We start from the raw sequence: 16,261 nt of genomic DNA on the forward strand, positions 1-16,261 counted from the left end.
ATTAGAGATATCTCGGAGAGTGAACAGGTAAGAGACTAAGTGGGTATCCCAGACGCAGAAATTGGGGTTTCGTTGACGCGCAAACACAAGTTCGATCAGTGTTTCATCCGAGAGAAGGAAGAAACCAATGACTGAAGGATCATATAGGGATGCCACTGGATCACTGACCGACAAGTTGGAGATCGATATGGAGAGGTTACCATAACGTGTGAATCTGAACTTCCCCAAGAGGATCAAAGATCGGTTATCGGATTGGATCTTGATAGATTTGATCGCCGCGGTGGACGGATCAATGAAAAGAAAGAGGAGAAGAACGGAGATGACAGTTGTCCCGAAAACCTTCATTCTTAAACCTGCTGGTTGGTTGATGATGGTTAAGACAAAGTGGACTATGATATGCTAATCGATATATACAAGATTAGCTGGGATCTATACGTGTTGGTCAAGTTTATGGACGTTATTTTGGAATAATTGACTTATGTATGTGTACTCTGTCGTCATGTTCGTCTAGTTGACTTATGGAAATAATACTTGGTCGTTATTTTGGTATAGTTGACTTACGTTGGTCTAGTTGACTTTTCAATTGTATACTTTGTCATTAGTTGGCTTATTATTATGTTTATCATTATTATTGTAAGACAACTTTTTTAATCCTTATCTGAAATTTGAAACCAATACTTCTTAATATTTTTTGTTTCTAAGAGTGAAGGGGTTGATGGGAGGGCGTTGAGCGACATCTAGCTGTCACGTCAGTAGAGGGAGCAAGCCTAAAAAATGTACGGAATGAAAGTGGGCGTCTAAAAAAACTAACCAATCAAATATAAAATAAAACCAAACTCCACAATCAACCACCAACCTTCATGTTACCACAAAACATCGCCCAACGCGATAGTTTGTTCTCAATGTTGGTCCTGAAAATTCCGATTCCCATATGCAACTAACAGGGGCTCTCAAAATATGAACATGAATATTTATAACTAATATATATAAGTAATTGGTTGTGTCTCATGTTACAATTACATGAACTCAATATTTGTTTTACCACTTCTCTTATTACACTTGTTCAGTCATAATTTATCTCTCAAAATATGATTTTATAATTCCAAATTTTATTACTAACTAATTATATTTCCTTTATTCAACCACTCTAATAAACTAGTTTCTAACCTACTATGTATATAAACAAAATTGTAGTGTAAGACAATACTTATAATAGCAATAAACAAAACAAAATTATTGAAGGAAAACAAAACGCACGACACACCTGGGTAGGGCTGTAAACGAGCCGAGTCGAGCCGAGCTAGACCCAGCTCGAGCTCGGCTCGAACTCGATTCGAGCTGGCTCGGCTCGAGCTCGAATTTTAAATCGAGCTGAGATTTGAGGCTCGAGCTCGGCTCGATTAGAATTCGAGCTAGCTCGGCTCGGCTCGATCTACCTCGAACTAACAAAAAATCGCAAAATTATTACTTAAAAAGCCCTTAAAAATGTATTTCTTCATAGCCTAAGGGCTATAATGGCCATTTAATTTAACCATATGGCTAAATATGCAAGTTTAAATAGTTAATTCACTTTCTCCTTGAGATTACCTTCTTTTATAGGGGTGATACACTCTTAGTGTTTGTTTTCTAAGCGATGTGGGACAAAAAAATGAAGGATGTAAACCTTATCGAGCCAGCTCACGAGCTCACGAGCCGAGCCAGACCAAGCTCGAGCTCGGCTCGTTTATAAATCGAGCCGAGCCGAGCTGGCTCGTTTACAACCGAGCCAATTTCGAGCCGAGCTTTCTTCGAGCTTTTTTCGAGCGAGTTTCGAGCGAGCCACGAGCCACGAGTTTTTTGAACACCCCTACACCTGGGGCCTTTCATTTTAATTACAGTCGAGGCGCGAGGCAAGAATTGAAATTTGGATACACGAGAAGTTTCGCTAAGCCGGTACTGATTGACAGGTTTCATTAAGTTCCGTTTGCTAATCTCCTCTTAAATATCTCCTCCTAAGGAGTGAGTTATTCTACCAAGGGGTATAAGAGCATTCACATCCATTCCATCAAATTCTCTGTGTGCGGTTTTTATAATATAAAGAATATAAAAAGTGGTTGTGAGTGGAGTAGAGAGAAAATGTTACTGTTCATCTGTACATTTGAGGGGATACTGTTAACCCCCTATAATTTTTTAATATATTTTGAAAGTGGTTAGGAATGGAGTAGAAAGAAAAGGTAATGATAAAGGTATAAAATAATATTATTTAATTGAAAAGGAGAGAGAAAATTTAGTATTTTTTAGTGTAATTTAGGGTCAAAATACGGTGGAATGGATGTGAATGCTCTAAAAATAAAAAGTGTAAGAAGTCATTATAGAGTGACAAATGTTCCAAAAGAAATCAAGTGGGAATGGTAATTTTGTCAAAGAAAATAAACAGATTATGCATATGCAAGTCACATGCTATTTTCCCCCTACTTTTTAAACGTCCATAATTTTTTTTATACGATATTTTTTTTAAAAAAAATATACCATAAAATCGAGCGTCTTTTTATCTTTAATATGAGTACCATATTGTTATATTTAGAAAAAGAATTCGAAAACCCAGTTGCGTATTACACAATGGACATAAAGTAAAACATAATGAGAAAACCCAGTTGTGTATTACACAATGAGTCTCAAACTAAAAACACAATGGAAAGTAGACCAAAAACACAATCGATAAAAACAGATAAAAGACACGATGGACATAACGTAAAACACAATGAGTATCAAACTAAAAACACAGTGGAAAGTATACTATAAACACAATTGATGACAACAGATAAAAGACACAATGGACATAACTTAAAACACAATGAGTATCAAACTAAAAACACAATGGAAAGTAGACTAAAAACACAACTGATGACGACAAATAAAAGACACAATTAGTAAGAGCAAATATAAAACACAATGGACAACAGACTAAAACACAATGGAAAACAGACTAATACACAATTGAACAGATTAAAACACAAATAGCAGAATAAACACAATTACCAGAACCTATAATACAATGTACAGAATACCCAAATATAACATCATCTTCATTGTGTCATTTATTGTGTTATAGGTTCTCACAAAATGCAATGAACATAATCCAAATTAATACTATGTTATAAGTTTGATAATAACACAATGTATAAAAACCTTAGTAAAAAATGTGAGGACCAAAACCCAATAGAAAGACACAATGGTCCAAAACCTTAGAATATTGTGTTCTATCTTTATTTTTTGAGTTAATTATAATTTGTCTCCCTATGCTTTGAGTCACTTTTTAATTTGCCTCACACTTACAAACACCTTTTGTACAACACACCCGTATTGTCCATTCATTGCAATTTGCAACCCTATCGTCATCGTCAGTTTGACCGTTTGACTGAGGGCAAAATGGTAATCTCACCACTTTTTCTTCCCCATTTAATCACCACCCACCAATAACCACCACCGTCATCACTACCACCACCCACAGGCAACCACCACCGCCATCACTACCACCTATTTTCCAAAGCTAGAATGACCAAACACTGGCTAAAACTTATAGCTCTCACTCTCAACATCAGGCCAATAATTTTAGAATTAGCCACTTTCTAGATTGAAAAACAAAATTTCATCAATAATATCAGGTAAACTAAGCAATTTATAGAGATGGTTCAACCGTACGTAATCATAATCTAATACAAACATATATACAAACAAAATTTCCACGGGAGATTGGTAGGCCGGTGCATGGTGTGAAACTCTTGGGTGGTGCTGTCAGCAGAGATGAGGAGTTTATTAGTGGTTTGGCCCTTAAAAGAGCTAAATGTGCGGTTGAGTTGATGGGATGTCTCAAACGTCTTCGGGACCCTCAGAGCGAACTCCTCCTGCTTCGTTCGTGTATGGGGGTTGCTAAACTGCTGTTTGGGCTAAGGACGTGTCAGCCTTCTTTTGTTGGGGAAGCCGTCTCTGTTTTTGACAAGGGGCTTCGGAATGCGATCGAGAACATTGTTGTTTGTGTGGGTGCCTTTTTCGGGGACCTACAATGGAGGTTAGCTTCCCTCCCGACCCGTTTTGGGGGGCTTGGGATTTGCTCAGCTGAGGATGCCTCTTCCTATGCTTTTGTGGCTTCAAGAGCCCAATCTTGGGTTCTTCAAGACCACATCCTTCGTGAATGTGGTGGTGGGTTATTGGACTCTGATTACACGGGTGCGTTGGACAACCTGCATAGTTCTGTTCCCGATCTTTATCTAGGCGGTTTCTACATTAAAGACACCGCCCCCATTAAAGCCCAGAAAATTCTGGCGAATGCCTTATATGGCGAAATCGTTAAGACAGTTGAAGAGAAGTTTGCTTTGTCTCCGCGGCAGCGAGCCGTGTTTGAGTGTTTGCAAGCCCCCCATGCTCAGGATTTCCTGTCTGTTGTTCCCATTGAAGGTTTAGGGCAATGTATGTCGGCTGTGGAATACCGGGCTATCCTCAAGTACCGGCTGATGGTACCGCTTTTCCCGGTTGATGACCCATGTCCTGTATGTCGGAAGTCTTGCTTGGATACTTTTGGGGAGCATGCAATCCATTGCAAAGAATTACCAGGATTTAAATATCGACACGATTTAGTTCGTGATGTGCTTTATGATGTCCTTAAGCGGGCAGGGATCTCGGCGAAAAAGGAAGCTCCGGTGAACTTCTTGACCGATCCATTAGAAGGGAGATCTACCCTACGGCCCGCTGACATTCTTGTTTTTGGATGGGAAGGAGGAAAACACGCGTGTGTTGATTTGACAGGTGTGTCCCCCCTCGTTGGGCTAAGGGACCACGGGTTTGTGGCGGGTCAAGCAATAACTAAGGCAGAGGCGGCCAAAGTGGCTAAGCATGAGAAAGCTTGCATCGAGAATCAGCACGTGTTCACCCCATTCGCTTTCGATACTTTTGGCGCTCTCGCCCCTGACGCGGTGCGGTTCCTCAAGCGGGTTCAGCAGGTGGTAAGCAGTAACACCGCGCATGTTAAGGGGCAGAATTTTGTGTTTAGCAGGGTAGGGTTTGCTATTCAGAGGGGGGTAGCGGCGCAACTTGTTGCTCGTCTACCTGCCATTAGTCTGTAATCGTCTTTGTTCATTATTTAAAGCTATTTCGGGAAAAAAAACACATCAGAAATCAAACAAACAGTAAGCAACACCATAATGAACGGAAACTGGTCGAATTCCCGCCATAACGAGCGAATTTCAAACAATATTTGGATATCAAAGTGCTAATAACTGCTTTGTATATTTTTAGAAATGTCTATTATATTTGATCTTTAATCTTCGTAACACATAGAGAGAATGAAAAAAAAAAAAAAAAAACCAAAATTAGAATTAAAAATAGAACACATGTTAGGATCTTGATATATCAGCATGCAATTTCAAACTTCATCCCTTAACCATCTCGACTGCTTCTTCATGTTCCCCTTCATCATCCACAACAAAGTAGTCATTTCCCTCAACCGGCCTGAACATGTGAAACATCACCAAACAGAACACAAGGCTGACTACTTCATCTGCTGCAGCACACACCCACTGCTGCTCATAAGCTACAGCCGTTTTAAGTACAAAAACACCAATCCTTGTGAAGGACACATAATTTACAACCAAGCGATAAAAAAGGCTTAGTGGTTTCAAATTCCTAGCAGCATTCCCATCAGTTCTTGAAAATGACCTAAACGACCACCCAATCAGGATAATGATAGCACAACAACAGATGGTGTCCGCAAACAAAAACACTTGATTCCATGTCATCCAGTCTTTGTAAAAAGGGCCAGTTTCGTCTATCACTATGGACGCTACATTAGCCACAACCCGAAGTGTGATCACAATCATCAAAACCAATTTTTCCTTTACCAGTAAGACCGGTTTCAGATACGGCCATCCAGCACCGATCAAGACGATCACAGTAAACAAAAGTACACTATTGATGAACTGAGGTATGTAAAACAAAACATTCCATCCATGAGGAGTACCTGTTATTAGAGAGAATAGAGAGAGTATATTATTAGATTTACTTTTATATATCATTATCATAATTTAAAAGTATAATTTGATTAGAAGATTTTTCTATTTATCTCCTATGCAGTCAATAGCGTGTTATAGCGGTGCTATAGCGCTTAGTGGACATACGATCTCATAATAGTTCAAATAGCGGTCCCTTATAGCAGTTCCGCTATTAGCGGGCTAAAGGACGCTATTTGACCACTATTCAAAAACCCGTATAGCGGTCGTAGCACTACTTTTGGCGGGTTTTGTTTATTGAAGCCCAAACGCCCATATTAATCAACTTTTGTTTGAAATAAACCCAAAACTAAAGGCCCAAACCCAAAATTAAACCTAAATCGAGACCTAAAGTCTTCATTCGATGGATGCTGGTTCTTCATCAGTCAACAAAATTAAACCTAAATCGAGAAATCGTTGGATTTCCACTTCCTAAATTCTAATTCGTTGGTGGTTCCTAATATTTTGCATGATATTAATTACTATGAATTTTGATATTACTATTAATATTTTCAAATATATATTCATAACTTAAAATATATAAATTATACATGATATAAAAATTACCGCTATATCATATAGCACAGCCTGACCGCTATAACTATATAGTTTATCTCTATTAATTTGCTCATATAAATAGTTTATCAGTAATACATAATATCTCACACGGTTTTCGTTATATACCTGTAACCTTGACATAATGTTTCTCCGCGGTGGCACAGAACAAGCTAAGCGCCTTTGTAACAAGCAACGCACCCATTAACAAATGAACCCGATGAACACATCGTTGATTATTAAAGCACAGAAAGATCCAAAACCCTAAAAAGCACAAATAAATGAGGGAGAAAATGAAGTAAAGAGACGGGAGCTGCGTTAGCCCAACTGATAGATAGTTGTTGGTAGCTCCATCATCAGTGTTGAACATCTCTATGCGGACGTCCATAGTGACAGGTGATTCGGGGTTGCAGTTTGCGAAGAAGAGCGAATATTCACCGGGGAACATCAGAGGGTACGATTTGTTGAACGATGACTGAGGTGGGGGAGAGAGATGTTGGAAAGTAAAAAGAAGTGTAATGTAGTTGGAATCCACAATGCACATACCAGGGTTTTGTTGAGCTTCAAGCAGGAGTTGGATCAGAGTTTGATCCGAGGTAAGGAAGAAACCTAGCATTGTGGGATCAGTTGGCCATACTATGGAGTTGATGATGGACACGGAGGAGACAGTGACGGTGATGTTACCGGTTTCAGTGAATCCAAATTTCTGGAAGAGGATCATAGGCCGGTTATCGGATTGGATTTTGATTGATTTGATATCCGCAGTGGACGGAGAAGCGAAAAGGAAGAGGAGGAGGAGGAGAAAGGTGGTGACAATGTTCACTAAAATCCTCATTTTGAATTCTCCGGTGGCTGATGATGGTTGAGACAAAGTGGACGATGATATGCTATTCGATATATACAACATTAGCTGGGATCTATTCTATACATGTTAGTATATTCTTAACTAAATTATGGATACATACACCTATGTTTGTGTAGTTGACTTATTCATGTACACTCTGTCCTATGTTGGTCGAGTTGACTTGTAAAAATATATTTTGTCGTTGGTCTAGTTGACCTTTCAATTATAAACTTTGTTGTTACATCTGAAAATTTACATGTAAGTAACTTTTATTTTTTTAAAGGCAAACGATATATTATATAATTACACTAGAGACGGTCAGTAAGAAACTAGGAATCCTAAGAAAAACATACAAATCTAGTAAAGTTACACCAATGCAAGGAAAATTACATCGTTTCTCTCATGTAATATTGAGAAGTCGGGACCTATTAGTAATCCACGAAAACGACTCCTTTTTAATGTCTTCACTCTGGTAATAAGTATGTATGCCTTGTTGTACATTGTGGTTTCTAGTTTTCCATATCTTCCACATGGTGGCAGAGCAAACCATCTCAACCGCTTTCTTCCAACCTTTCTGATAAAACAATGGTTAATCGGGCAGGGTTAACTCATTGGTCTCGTCAAGAAGGGTTAATCCCTTCCTCTCGAGGATCGCTGGCTGGATCACCGGTGGGTTGATCTCCTGCACAAGGAAACAAACCGTGACTCGTAACAAGGAGGATGGGGTGGGGGGTGCTCCTTGTTACCACTCTCCGGCGTGAGAATCAGTAGTTTGCTTGGGAAGCAAAGTAAGATAGTAGTAGTAGTGAGAGAGTTGTGAAGAGATACCTCAAACCTGGTTTGGGGTTGGTATTTATAGCCGAGGAGTGAAGGAGGAGGTGGATGGATAGACTGACGGCATGCTGCACCTTTGCAGGTGTGTCAGGCATGTCGGCCGTTGAGACGACGCCACGTCAGTCTGTCGCTTCCGTAGATCTGACAGGTGACTGCCATTGGTTCCACTTGCACTGTGGTGTCAGCCCCACTTGTTGAGCGTATAGGATGCGGTGCTAGCCGCATCGCTGTCTACGGTAACATCTGATGTTATCGCGTCTCTTGCTAGTGATCAAGAAATACGCGAGATGCGGTGCTGGCCGCGTCGTCGCCTGTGGTGACTGTTGCTGTTATCCAGCTTCCTTGTATTGATAGAAGTGTTCACTGGACGCGGTGCGAGGCCGCATCGCTGTGAATACTTCCGTTTTCATACACCAGATGTGATGCTATGTCGCATCACTCTACCGTTCTCATGTTCCATGTAAGTCCTCCTTCGTTACTAGATAGATTGGATTCACCCCTTGTGTCGATGCGTTCTCGCATGGGCACAAGTAGGTTGTTAACTGGTGGGGGTTTTGATAAGGGTAATGGTCACTCGCGGTCGATGCTGACGCGAGATCTGGGACCATACCCCTTCACTTTCAAACCCAGCGCCTTCCAACCCAAAGTAACAGCTCCTTAGGTGAATAACAGGTTGTCGGAAACAGGACCTTGAGCCAACCTAATTAAGCACCTACAAATACTATTTCATTGTGTGGCATTTAGGAGTGATATAAATTGTTAAAAAAACCTTGAACTTCGGTTTTCAATTTACAGGGTCAAACCCGTCAACCTAAGTATATCTATAACATTTATCAACTTGTGTAACAGTGTTAGCCAACTGCGTATCAGCTAGCACCCGCAGCTGGCTATTAGCTCTTTTTTTATCTTCTCAGATATATGTTATATATTATTGGTCGAAACCGTAAGCAAAGTTAGTAAGGTCCTCCCCTCATGGAAAATGTTTTGCAAATTATCAAAGTACTGAAGCAAATCCAGTTTATGAGTTGATTTGAGAAACTTGATTGCAAAGCAACGAACTTGATTAGGAAAGTTATCAGTTTTAAGAAAGCAACCCCCTCTGGGACTCGGGTTATAGGGTTCACACAAAACTCATTTGGTTAATTGGATATGATCACATAGACATGGTATTAGGGTTAATCGGTTGAAATGATAATTGAAGACATGTTTTTAATACTAACTCGTACAATCCAATTACTAAATTATAGATGCCAAATACCCCACTCCCTAGTTACCAATCCGCTTAGGATGTAAGGAAAGCTAATGCGAATGATAAAAGACAAATAACTAGAACATAAAAAAATCATTTAAATCAACCAAACACAAGTTGTTCCACATTATCTAATAAGGAACACATCCAAAAACATAACTAAACAAAGTTTTAATGTTACCCTAAACAAATTGTTCACTCAGAGGAAGTTACAAGAGAATTAGTCGCTCATCGGCATGATAGAATCTTCATTGGTGGTTGTTGGAAATCTTGAGATCATGAACCGGTGTGCTTCAAAGATGTTGGAACGTCGTAATTTTGCCTTTGGGATGCTGAAAAATTGATTGGAGGTGAACAAAATTTGTTTGGGGTAGGTTAGGTTTCTTTAGGGTGGAAAACCCTAACTTTGCGAAGCTGGTCGACATAAGACATACATTGTGCCCCATAGGGCATAATGTGTGCCCTACCCTGTATTTCTTCTTGGGTTTTCGTCCTATGTCCACCCTAAGTAGCACCCTTGTTGCACTGTTGAGGGCGCACAGTGCGCCCTAGGGAACGTAATGTGCACCCTAGACCAACTTTCTTCTGTTTCTTCATTTGATCAATTCCCATGCCATCCATGTGCTTCCAAACTCTCCTTTAGCTCTCGAAAAGCCTTTGTTAAGCTCTGGATAACTACAAATCAGACACTTCTGAAAGTAAACTGATTTTTCATGATTAAACACTTAAAACCATATTGGTAAGCACATTAAACCGCGACAAATACCTTGATATCAATCAACGGGTTTATATTAATAATCCAACACACTTCTGAACTATTTTAGTAAATAATGATTTGTCTAACTCAATGGCTTAGAATTGGAAAAAAAAAATTAGCCTGAATGAATAGATCAATGGAGCTAAATGACATGTCGAGTAAGTGGAATGTTTTTCGTCTCAATGTGGGAGTCTTATTAGTCAATCCATTCGGAATGTAACGAATGGTGATCCTCCCTTTTTTAAATTAGGCTAAACACCTACAATGGTTCTGTTGGGTTCTCATGTATTCACTTTCTCATGTCCAAGGTGTATGCCTCGGCCTATAAAGTTGGCAAGTAACTATGGTTAACACTTATCAATTCTACTTTATGATTTTTTGTGGATCGCCACGTAGCTATGAATTTGTTTTGCATAAATAAGGTGATTTATGGGGCTTAAATCATAAGAGGCAGCTTTTTTTTCTTATACAAAAGGGGTCACTGTCATTAGCACTGGCGATGAGCTTCAAAAAAATATAGTTATGCTTGAGTTGTAAATACAAGTGGTAGCTCACTGACTCGTCACCTTTCCTAGTGGCAAGGAGGTTAGTTTTTCATAACTCCTCACCATGCCTAGTGGCAATGAGTTTGCTTTTCAGCTCTCATCCCCATTCCTAGTGAGGACAGGTTTACTTTTTAGAGCCTATTACCATTCCTAGTGGTGATGAGCTTACTTTTTCATGCATCCTTTCTGACTCGTCGCTAATTCAATGGTGAAGGCTTACCACATACCGACAAAAATATTAATGCTTTCTTACATTCACTTACAACCTTATAACTCATAAAACCCGTCACCATTAGAAATGGCGGTACCCGCCTTGCATAAGGAAAAGACTTAGTCCCATTGTGATTTAAAATTAACCCTAATTCAACCCTAGTCCAAAGTAAAAGATTCCCATGCTCTAGCGTTGAGGAGGATCAAAACTCTTTTATCTAAGACTTCATAGGAGGAATTTAAATCGCAATTCTACATTATATTTGAACCTTACATAATTAAAAAGAAACTATTAGCGATATATATTGTATAGTTTATATTTAGTCCTTGATTGTATTTTATTTAGGAGATATATCTTTCCTTGTATTCAGGCTTGTATCTCCCTATATAATGGGATTGTATCTTTATGCAATATACAGAAAACATTCACAAGCGTTTATGGTATCAGAGCCATAACGCATCTCCCCTAATTCCTTTCCCTTTTTTTCCGGTCCGATTCAATCTGACTCGCCATGGCTGGCGACGACGTCAAAACACCCGACGGCAAAACACAGGATGACAAAACCTCCTCCTCCGGCGACTCGGCTACGGCCAAACCCCTTCATCCTGTGTACACCGTCACCAATATACAACACAAAGTTCGAGTCCTCGACGGAACCAAAGTTACTTACACATCGTGGGTGAAACTCTTCATGCTTCATGCAAAAGGCTATGAAGTGTTGCATCATATCGATGGTACAGACCCGCCTGCATCGACAGACCCGGAATACGCCGCTTGGGCCAAGATTGACTCCATCGTATTACAATGGATCTACGGAACATTGTCCGATGACCTACTAGTTCGTATCCTTGAATCCGAGTCCACCGCTAGAGCCGCTTGGGTTCGTCTTCAAGGTGTGTTTCTCAACAACAAAGGGTCAAGAGCAGCAACATTGGAACATGCTTTCACAAACCATAAGTTATCAGCTTGTTCCTCTGTGGCTGAATATTGTTCCAAACTCAAAGAAATTGGTGAACAATTGAAGGACGTTGATCAACCGGTACCGGACTCTCGTCTTGTGCTTCAGTTGGCCAGCGGACTACCCCCTGAATACGGGGTAACAGCATCCCTTATTTACCAACAGTCTCCGACATGGGATGTGGCTCGGGATATGATTGAACGGGAAGCTCAAAGGTTAGCAACTTTGGACGGCTCACAGGCTCTTCTCGCCACCAACAACACCTCTCCACCGCCGCCTACTAACCCGAAACATCAACCTCAGCAGCAGCCGACACGCAATCAAGATCAGCCCCCACAGAACCGCCGTGGCAGGGGCCGCGGCCGATGGAGAGGGAATCGTGGGGGCGGCTATGGTAACGGCGGGGGCGGGTACGGACGATCAAACAACAACCAGAATCAAAACTATGGTGCTTGGAACCCATGGAATTTACCCCCTGCCCATATCCCACGCAGCCTTTTGTTTGGCCCAACCCGCCACATCCCTGGTCTTCTCGCGGCCCAAACCAAACTGGCCCAACTGCCCAGCAGGCCCAATCGGCCAACATGGTTTATAATCAGCCTAACGGGTCCAATTACAACGCGCTGAGCCCCACTGATCTTGCTTCGGCTTTTCAGAACATGCAACTCAACTCCGCACAGCCTTGGAACTTCGACACAGGTGCGTCAGATCATGTCACTAATGAATTTCGTAAAATTCAAAACCATTTACCATTTAATTCTAATAACACTATTTTTGTTGGGAATGGTCAAGGGCTCTCAATTAAAGGATCCGGTAATAGCATTTATACCTTACCCAATAAAACTTATGCCTTAACCGACATTAAATACTCTCCACAAATCATTAAAAATCTTTTGTCCGTTCGAAAATTCACCCGTGATAACCATGTATCTATTGAGTTTGACCCCTTTGGTTTTACTTTGAAGGATCTCAAGACTGGCCAGGCACTTTCCCGCCACAATAGCACGGGGGACCTCTATCCATTCACTCCACCAACTCAAGTTTTCCTCACCACTTCCGCTACATCTCAATGGCACAATCGCCTTGGACACCCCGGAGCGCCAGTTTTAGATTTTCTTTCTCGTAATTTGATTATTCCTTGTAATAAACATCATACTATGTCTCTTTGTCATTCGTGTCAACTTGCTAATAGTAAAAGACTTCCGTTTTTCGATTCAAATACTTGTACTTTTGCTCCTTTTGACATCATTCACTGTGATTTATGGACCTCACCCGTCACTAGTAACTCGGGCTATAAATATTACATGGTTTTAGTTGACAATTATACCCACTTCATATGGACCTACCCATTAAAATTCAAATCCGACACTTCCCCTACTTTTGTTAAATTCCACAAACTTATTAACACGCAATTTCATCGAAAAATTAAATCTTTTCAATGTGATCTCGGAGGTGAATTTGATAATCACAATTTTAAAACCTTTGCTCATCAAAACGGTCTAGTTTTTCGTTTCTCTTGTCCACACACCTCCTCACAAAATGGCAAATCCGAGCGTATGATACGCCGTCTCAATGACATTATTCGTGCCCTACTTTTCCACGCTCATATCCCGCCCACCTTTTGGGTCGAGGCCCTTCATACTAGCACTTACCTTCATAACATTTTGCCTACCCAACAGCTCAACCTTTTTACACCTACTTTTGCTCTTTACCGTCGACACCCTTCTTATGACCATCTACGGGTGTTTGGGTGTGCGTGCTACCCGAATCAATCCGCCACCCAACCTCATAAGTTGCATCCGCGTTCCACTAGGTGTATTTTTCTTGGCTACCCTAGTGAGTATCGCGGATATCGGTGTCTCGACCCGCTTACCGGCAAAGTACATCTTTCCAGACATGTCATCTTTGATAAACATTGCTTTCCCTTCAATGAGCCACTCTCCTGCACATCCTACTCTTTCTTGGATGAGGAAACCCCTATCTCCTTCTGTCACCCTTCTGTTCATCACTTCCCTACCCAATCCTCCCAACCACCTTCGGCCCACCCCACTCCTACACCTTCGGCCCAAACCAACCAACCCTCTTCGGCCCACACTGCTCCCCCACCTTCCCCACCACCAACGTCGGCCTATACCTCACCACCCCTCACTTCGGCCCACACAACTTCCCCACCACCACCTTCGGCCCATACCTCCCCTATACCCATCCATTTCCCTTCCCCACAATCGGCCCAACCGTTCTCAGCCCAACCCCTACCTCATACCGTACCACTCGACCCACCCCCACAACCCGCACCTACCCAACCACAAGGCAACCAACACCCCATGACCACCCGTGCCAAATCGGGTATTTCCAAACCTCAAACCCGACTTAACCTTCTAACTACCACATCCATCTCCCCAATTCCCTCCACATACACAAAAGCTTTATCGGATTCTAATTGGCTTGCGGCCATGAACACCGAATATAGTGCATTAGAAAAAAATGGTACATGGGAACTTGTTCCGCGTCCGACGAATAGTCCGGTTATCCGTTGTATGTGGCTTTTTCGTCACAAGTTCAAATCTGATGGGACGCTGGAACGATATAAAGCGCGTTTGGTTGTTAATGGGAAATCGCAGACGGTTGGTATTGATTGTGAGGATACGTTTAGCCCAGTCGTTAAACCCAACACAATCCGGACAGTTCTTTCACTCGCGGTTTCACGTTCTTGGCCGATTCATCAGCTTGATGTCAAGAACGCTTTTCTCCATGGGGATCTTAAAGAAACTGTGTATATGCATCAGCCTCCTTGCTTTGTCAATAAGAATTACCCGAATCACGTCTGCCGTCTCAAAAAGTCTTTATATGGCCTCAAGCAGGCACCTCGGGCTTGGTACCACAGATTCGCTTCATTTATTACTTCGCAAGGGTTTCGCAGTAGCACCAGTGATACGTCACTTTTTGTTTACAGGCAGGGACACAAAATGGCTTATCTTTTGTTATACGTGGATGGCATTATATTGACTGCATCAGATACATGTTTGTTATCTCAGATTATTCGGTCCTTATCTTCTACGTTTGCAATGACGGATCTTGGCAACTTGCATCATTTTTTGGGGATCACTGCTACCAGGGATAGTCAAGGTCTGTTTCTGTCTCAGTCTCAATATACTTGTGACATCTTACAACGAGCCTCCATGTCCAATTGCAAGCCATGCAACACTCTAGTGGATACCTCCACCAAACTTAGCGCCTCGGCTGGCACTCTTTTGACCGACGGCACGTTGTATCGGCAACTCGCGGGCGCTCTTCAATATCTTACATTGACCCGGCCTGATATTACTTATGCGGTTCAGCAGGTATGTTTATTTATGCATGCACCTCGGGAACCTCACTTTGCGTTCATGAAGCGCATCTTCCGGTATCTTCAAGGGACTATTGATTATGGCTTACGGCTCACGGTTTCCAAGTCTTTATCTTTGACAGCTAATTCAGATGCTGACTGGGGTGGGTGTCCAGATACTAGGCGATCCACTTCAGGATATTGTGTTTTCTTGGGAGACAATCTTGTCTCATGGTCCTCTAAACGCCAACCTACTCTATCCCGTTCTAGTGCTGAAGCTGAGTATCGTGGGGTAGCAAATGCAGTGGCTGAAGCTACTTGGCTAAGAAACCTTTTACTTGAACTACATACTCCTATTCGTACTGCAACTATTGTTTATTGTGACAACGTGTCAGCCGTCTACTTATCCGAAAATCCGGTGCAACATCAGCGTACTAAACACGTTGAAATGGATATCCACTTCGTACGAGAGAAAGTCCAAATCGGTCATGTTCGGGTCTTACACGTTCCAGCCTCCTCTCAGTATGCCGATATCTTCACCAAGGGACTTCCTCGACACCTCTTCCAAAGCTTCAGATCCAGTTTGAGCGTTCTTTCCAATACCGCTCGAACTGCGGGGGACTATTAGCGATATATATATTGTGTAGTTTATATTTAGTCCTTGATTGTATTTTATTTAGGAGATATATCTTTCCTTGTATTCAGGCTTGTATCTCCCTATATAATGGGATTGTATCTTTATGCAATATACAGAAAACATTCACAAGCGTTTAGAAACTTCGTAAGTCCCGAATAAACCGATATCAAAAAAACCCAACACTCTGGTGGAATCAAATTTTTTATTGTATCAAGAATATGAAGGAATACTTTCTAATTGCACATGATTATATTGATTAATTGAATAAATCGTCTGGTATAATAAGAAAAAACACTCTCTCTCTCTCCCTGTGCAACTTTCTCTGA

The 16,261-nt window shown here is 41.3% G+C and overlaps 2 protein-coding genes across 2 annotated transcripts; one reads left to right on the forward strand and one right to left on the reverse strand.

Annotated features, from left to right (window-relative positions):
- Positions 1 to 5,197: 5,197 nt before the first annotated feature.
- Positions 5,198 to 7,410, reverse strand: LOC110925101 (protein CANDIDATE G-PROTEIN COUPLED RECEPTOR 7). The gene is made up of 2 exons (XM_022169070.2): positions 6,705 to 7,410; positions 5,198 to 5,992 (listed from the first exon to the last, which is right to left on the reverse strand). The coding sequence occupies exons 1-2, from the start codon at positions 7,408 to 7,410 to the stop codon at positions 5,406 to 5,408; spliced, it is 1,293 nt and encodes a 430-aa protein (XP_022024762.2). The 3' UTR covers positions 5,198 to 5,405.
- A 4,116-nt stretch (positions 7,411 to 11,526) lies between these two features.
- On the forward strand, positions 11,527 to 12,600 carry LOC110898815. The gene has a single exon (XM_022145660.1). It carries the CDS (start codon positions 11,527 to 11,529, stop codon positions 12,598 to 12,600), a length of 1,074 nt encoding a protein of 357 aa, XP_022001352.1.
- The last annotated feature ends 3,661 nt before the right edge of the window (positions 12,601 to 16,261 follow it).

Source organism: Helianthus annuus, chromosome 2 (assembly GCF_002127325.2).
Source record: "Helianthus annuus cultivar XRQ/B chromosome 2, HanXRQr2.0-SUNRISE, whole genome shotgun sequence".
Lineage (NCBI taxonomy): Eukaryota > Viridiplantae > Streptophyta > Magnoliopsida > Asterales > Asteraceae > Helianthus > Helianthus annuus.